This window comes from Protobothrops mucrosquamatus, unplaced genomic scaffold (assembly GCF_001527695.2).
Source record: "Protobothrops mucrosquamatus isolate PMUCROS unplaced genomic scaffold, P.Mucros_1.0 scaffold5751, whole genome shotgun sequence".
Lineage (NCBI taxonomy): Eukaryota > Metazoa > Chordata > Lepidosauria > Squamata > Viperidae > Protobothrops > Protobothrops mucrosquamatus.
The window spans coordinates 6,708-12,725 of NW_015391599.1; the positions used below are offsets into that span (position 1 = coordinate 6,708).

The 6,018-nt window shown below is 46.5% G+C and overlaps 1 protein-coding gene across 1 annotated transcript in view; it reads left to right on the top strand.

The window, feature by feature from the left end:
* Positions 1-263: 263 nt before the first annotated feature.
* Positions 264-6,018, top strand: part of LOC107299945 (3-methyl-2-oxobutanoate dehydrogenase [lipoamide] kinase, mitochondrial-like) — a gene marked incomplete at its 3' end in the record, with an annotated part of 14,659 nt that continues 8,904 nt past the window's right edge. Inside the window, exons 1-2 of the mRNA XM_015829288.1 lie at positions 264-458; positions 5,121-5,189. Coding sequence (XP_015684774.1) covers positions 264-458; positions 5,121-5,189 — 264 coding nt within the window. The remainder of the gene's footprint in view (positions 459-5,120; positions 5,190-6,018) is intronic.

The following is a 6,018-nucleotide window of genomic DNA, read 5'->3' on the forward strand; positions in this document are numbered from 1 at the left end:
AACACTGCTATCATGTCACTATAGTCCTTCTCTTCATTAAACTAGACATACCCAATTCCAGCAACCGTTCTTGATATGTTTTAGCCTCCAGTCCCCTAATCATTTTTGCTGCTCTTCTCTGCACTTCTCAACGTCTTTTTTACATCGTGGCGACTAAAACAGACAGCCAGGACTCTGGATCCTGGTCAGACTGATACAAGAAGGACTGCTAAAGTGGGGTGGCACATTTTTTCTCTCTTCAGGCGCCTTTGGTAAAGAGAATTATGTGGAAAACACTGCTGAGGATAGAGCTGGGAGCAGCAGGGAACCAGGCCCCTTGCGTGCTCCCCTTCCTTCTTCCCGGACTCCGATATGGGTCCTCTTCGGCTATTGATCAGCACCATGAACTGGCCAGGGAGCGATCTAAGACAGTTACCTCTTTCTACAATCAATCTGCCATTGATGCAGCCGCTGAAAAGGTGAGTGGAAATCAATACAGTTAAATTTATTGTTTTGACCACAGGTCATAACACAAGAATGCCATATCATACAGCAAAAGAACAATGAGACAATGAAATTATAAGAGAGAGTAATAGACATTCAGGTAATCCTCGACTTAACGATCATAATCGTAAGAGCCGTGGTGGCGCTGTGGTTGGAATGCAGTACTGCAGGCTACTTCTGCTGACTGCCGGCTGCCAGCAGTTCGATTCTCACCAGCTCACGGTTGACTCAGCCTTCCATCCTTCCGAGGTCAGTAAAATGAAGACCCAGATTGTTGGAGGGGCAATAGGTTGACTCTGTAAACCAGAGCTTTTCAACCTTTTCACCCATTGTACCACTTTTAGGATATGGCAACATCCGAGTACCACCAGTTGCCTAGCAAGGTGTCAAAAACTTGATGACCAAAAAATATATATAAATAAGTGATAAAGTACAGGTAGTCCTCGACTTACAACAGTTCGCTTAGTGACTGTTCGAGGTTACAATGGCACTGAAAAAAGTGCCCCCCAAGCCACAGCCAAACAAGACACCTGCCTGCCCACCCGGCGGCACTCTTCCTCCTGTCCGAGGTTTTCATTGTTGTGAGCATTTCTGTTGAGGATTGGCAGTGGGGGTGGGGGGGTGTTTGGTTTTTATTCCCCCCCCCCCCCGTCTGCTGGTTGGTTGCAGCAGGTTTTGGTCACTTCACAAGACCCTGGGACACTGTGTCCGTCATAAATATGAATCAGTTGCCAGGCATCTGAATGTAAATCACAAGACCCTGGAGATGCTGCAACATTCCAGCTGATCGGCGCTTCTTCTGGGCTCAGCAGAAGCACCAGGATCAGTGGTGAGCTCCAGCTGAAGCCTGGCGCTGATCCTGGCGCTTCCACTGAGCCCTGACAACCCCGAAGAAGCACTGATCCTGGCGCTTCTGCTGAGCCCTGACAGCCCTGCAGCTCCAGCCATCTCTTGCTCAGGCTTGTGCGGTGCTGCCATCGATTCAGCTCATTCCCCTCCCCCGCTACCACTTTTCTAGGATGGTTGTGTACCAACTGCCAGGTGCCAATGTACCACAGGTGGTACCCGTACCACTGGTTGAAAAGCCCTGCTGTAAACCACTTAGAGAGGGCTGTAAAGCACTGTGGAGAGGTAGATAAGTCTAAGTGCTCTTGCTATAATGGAGCCTGCCCGTTTGGGCTTGTCAGTCATAAGCTGGGTCACCACGTGAGTGGATGCATTTTCACAACCTTTTTTTTTTTATTTGCTGCATTTGTTAAGTGAATCCATTGTTCACTGGGCTGCTTTTGCCCAAAACTGAAAGTAAATGCTTTTTTTCCACGGTCATGTGACTACGGGACACTGGAAATGCATAAATGTGGACTGGTTGCAGAGCACCCGAAACGCAGTTCTGTAGCCATTGGAATTTCAGAACCAGGTTATAAGGTGGTCTGTCATAATTTCAAATGGTCGCTAAACAACCGGTCGTAGCTTGAGGATTACCTGTATTAGATGTAAAAAGGTTGCAACCAAATAAAGCCCAGCTACAATTAAGGACTTAAGTATTTCTTCCTAAGTTTAAATGACAGCAGAACCAAGGCAGTAATTGGTAGCTGATAGCTGGAAACACATCTGCAAGAACAGGGATGGGTAACTATGGCGACTTTACAACCTGTGGACTTCAAGTCCCAGAATTCCTGAGCCAGCCATGTATGGCTGAGTCTAGATTTCTGGGAATTGAAGTCCACGGGTCATGAAGTTGTCATAATTGCCCACCCCTACGCAAGACGTTAGTCAGAGCCCTTGAATTCATCGGCCATTCATGATTTGGCCCTGATGTCATTGTGAACGGGTCAGTGAAGGCCATAACGTAGAATATCCTCCACTTGGCCACTAATCGCAAGGACAGGGGCATTGTTCAACAGGGAGCTTGCAAAAATCTCCCTTCAAGATATGTGGAGGGTGTGGCCTGCAGGTGAATGGGCATTAAAGTCCTTCAAAAGGTGACTTGAGAATAGATATTGCAACCGAGTCCCCATTCATAGCTCAGACGAAACCCAATAAAGCATGGGGTCTTCAAACTTGGCCCTTTTACGACTTATGGACTTCAACTCCCAGAATTCCTCAGCCAAGTACGCTGGCTGAGGGATTCTGGGAGTTGAAGTCCACAAGTCGTAAAAGGGCCAAGTTTGAAGACCCTTGCAATAAAGCATAGGCGAAGGGGCAGCCATTCCTGTTTCTCCAGCGCCTTCCAATAAAACCTCTGCCTTGAGACTGGAGCAGAACTAGCTCGGGCACCCTGACAGCAGGAACATGGTTATCCCAGGATTAAAATAAAAGGACAGGTTGGAGCAGGCATGTTACATTCCTGGAGGGTGCCTGACCTAGTTGGCCACTGATCTGTTGGTTTTGGCATAGTTAATGCCCTTTCGGTGTTCATGGCAAGGAGGTTGGGTGGAGTTAGACTTAGACTTCATTTCCTTGGAAGACGGCCAATAAGCTTTGAATGCCGCAGACAGAAAGTCTTTGAGCTCTTATTTTGCTCGCTCCCAGCTGAAACGATTCCCCCAGCACAGCACAGCGTTTCTCGACCGTGGCACTTCAATTCCCAGAATGCCCCAAATCACATGCAATCAACAACCGGCAACCACTTTCTCGGTATTGCAGATTATATTCGTTTATCGAAATATGAAATACAAAGAAAAATGAAAATAATGGGAGAGTAGGGGAGGAAAAAGGAAAGAGGAAAAACATAGCGTAAAAGGGGGAAGGAAAAAAAACCACTCCTTTTATAGTGCAGAAGAATAAAGTAATAACATACGGCCTCAGCTTTTTACTTTTACATAGTGATAGATAACTAGCCATTTCTATAACAACAGATCTGTCTAATCAGTAAAACCCAAAATCAAAGTTTCAGGGTTTTTTTCCACCTCAAGAACAAAGTCCAGAAGTGGTTTCCAAGTAAAACATAAAGTTAGGTGTCCTCTTTTCCTTGATTAAAGTAGTCAATTCAGCCATCTCTGCTAACTTCATCAGCTTTTGCAGCCAGTCATCCATTGTGGGGGCCACACATCTTAAAGTTGCCAAGGTTGAGAAACATTGCTCTAGTAGTGAATCCGAGTGGACTCCTTATTCACATTTTCCCTGTTTCCTGAGCTTGATGCATGCTTTTGTAAACCATCATCCCCGCATGGTTTTTCCAAGGTCATCTATCTCTGTGGTTCTCTAAGCCAGGGCTTTTCAAGCAGTGGTACGGGTACCACCTGTGGTACATTGGCACCTGGTAGGTGGTACGCGACCATCCTAGAAAAGTGGTAGCGGGGGAGGGGAATGAGCTGAACCGGTGACAGCACCGCACAAGCCTGAGCGAGAGATGGCTGGAGCTGCAGGGCTGTCAGGGCTCAGCGGAAGCGCCAGGATCAGCGCTTCTTCAGGACTGTCAGGGCTCAGTGGAAGCGCCAGGATCAGAGCCAGGCTCCAGCTGGAGCTCGGCGCTGATCCTGGTGCTTCTGCTGAGCCCAGAAGAAGCGCCGATCAGCTGGAATGTTGCAGCCTCTCCAGGGTCTTGTGATTTACATTCAGATGCTTGGCAACTGATTCATATTTATGACGGTCACAGTGTCCCAGGGTCATGTGAAGTGACCAAAACCTGCTACAACCACCTGGCAGACAGGGGGAATAAAACCCAAACACCCCCCACCCCACCCCCGCTGCCAATCCTCAACAGAAATGCTCACAACAATGAAAGCCTCAGACGGGAGGAAGAGGGCCGCCGGGCAGGCGGGCAGGTGTCTTGCTTGGCTGTGGCTTGTGGGGCACTTTTTTCAGTGCCATTGTAACGTCAAACAGTCATTAAGCGAACTGTTGTAAGTCAAGGACTACCTGTACTTTATCACTTTTTTTCCTTTTTTGGGGGGGTTATCAAGTTTTTGACACCTTGCTAGGCGACTGGTGGTACTCAGATATTGCCATATCCTAAAAGTGGTACAATGGGTGAAAAGGTTGAAAAGCCCTGCTCTACGTCTGGTGCTGGGGTAATTTATGGATGGGTGATAAAAATGGGTTGTAGAAGATGAGCAAGGGAGTTGATGGCCATTATAACTGGCTCAGGGTTTAGTTTGTGTCTGGGAAATTTTATTATTTACTTAAAACATTTATATAGCCGTCCATCTTTCAGCCAGCTCTGGGCAGTTCCCAATCAAGATTAAGAAAACGTATAAAATAGTTTTAAAAACTATAAAAACGCTATCATAAAACAGTTAAAAATCACAAAAAAACTGGCCCCAATCCATCTTAACGTACCGTCACGGAATGAATTTGATTTCTAATTCTGCATGCTCAGAAGAGGGTCACCCTCAAAACGTTTGAGAGCATCGTGAATTTGAGAAAAAGCTTTAAACTACAGCAGGGGTCTCCAAACCTGCCAACCTTTAAGACTTGTGGACTTCAACACCCAGAATTCCTCAGCAAGCCATGCTGGCTAGGAATTCTGGGAATTGAAGTCCACAAGTCTTAAAGAGGCCATGTTTGGAGACCCCTGTACTACAAGGCAGGGTATAATGGGAAAAAAGTTTGTCATGGGACCCTTGATGCTGTGCTTATTGCCTTCCTGGGGGCCTCTAGAGGTTTTGTCAACGTGCTTTCTGTTCTCTTTGCAGCCCTCTGTGAGGTTGACACCCACCACCATGTTGTACTCTGGACGTTCTCAAGATGGCAGCCACCTTTTGGTAGGTGTGAGATTCCCTCCATGTTGTTACTTGCCAATTATCTAGATCTGTTTTTCATCCTTTCCCTCCCGTTTGGAATTATGGGATTTATAGCTGCTTCAGGAGCTGCTGTACATATTGAGAAATCTTGGTTTGTATGCTAACTCTTTAAGTGCAGGAAGTCTCTTTTGGGAGACGGTATCCAAGGGTGTATACCTCATAGGTGTGACCTAGTAAAGCTGCATCATATGACTCTGTTACATATCTAGAACAGGGGTAGGCAACCTTGGCTCTTTTATGACTCGTGGACTTCAACTCCCAGAATTCCTGAGCCAGCTATGCTGGCTGAGGAATTCTGGGAGTTGACGTCCACGAGTCATAAAAGAGCCAAGATTGCCTACCCCTGATCTAGAACAGAAACATTCTCTTTTTCAGGTGACACAATCTAGCACATGGAAAATCTGTTGATAAAGAAGCAGCCCATGCTTCAAAATTTCCTCCCTTACGGCAAGCTTAATTTGTCGTTCTATTTCTTAGGTTTAGAGCTATTTGGCCCATCAAGCATAAATAATTTCCCCCAAAAGATATTCTGAGATGGTTTAAACCAGAGGTGTCCAAGCTTGGCAACTTTTAAGACCTGTGGAACTCAACTCCCAGAATTCCCCAGGCAGCAGGGGGAATCCTGGGAGTTGAAGTCCACAGGTCTTAAAGTTGCCACGGTTGGATACTTCTGGTTTAAACCTATACTGCAGGGGTCTTCAAACTTGGCCCTTTTATGACTTGTGGACTTCTAAATTTATAATAGGAAATTCCAATTCTCTTTCTCTCTCTCTCTCTCTCCCTCTCCCTC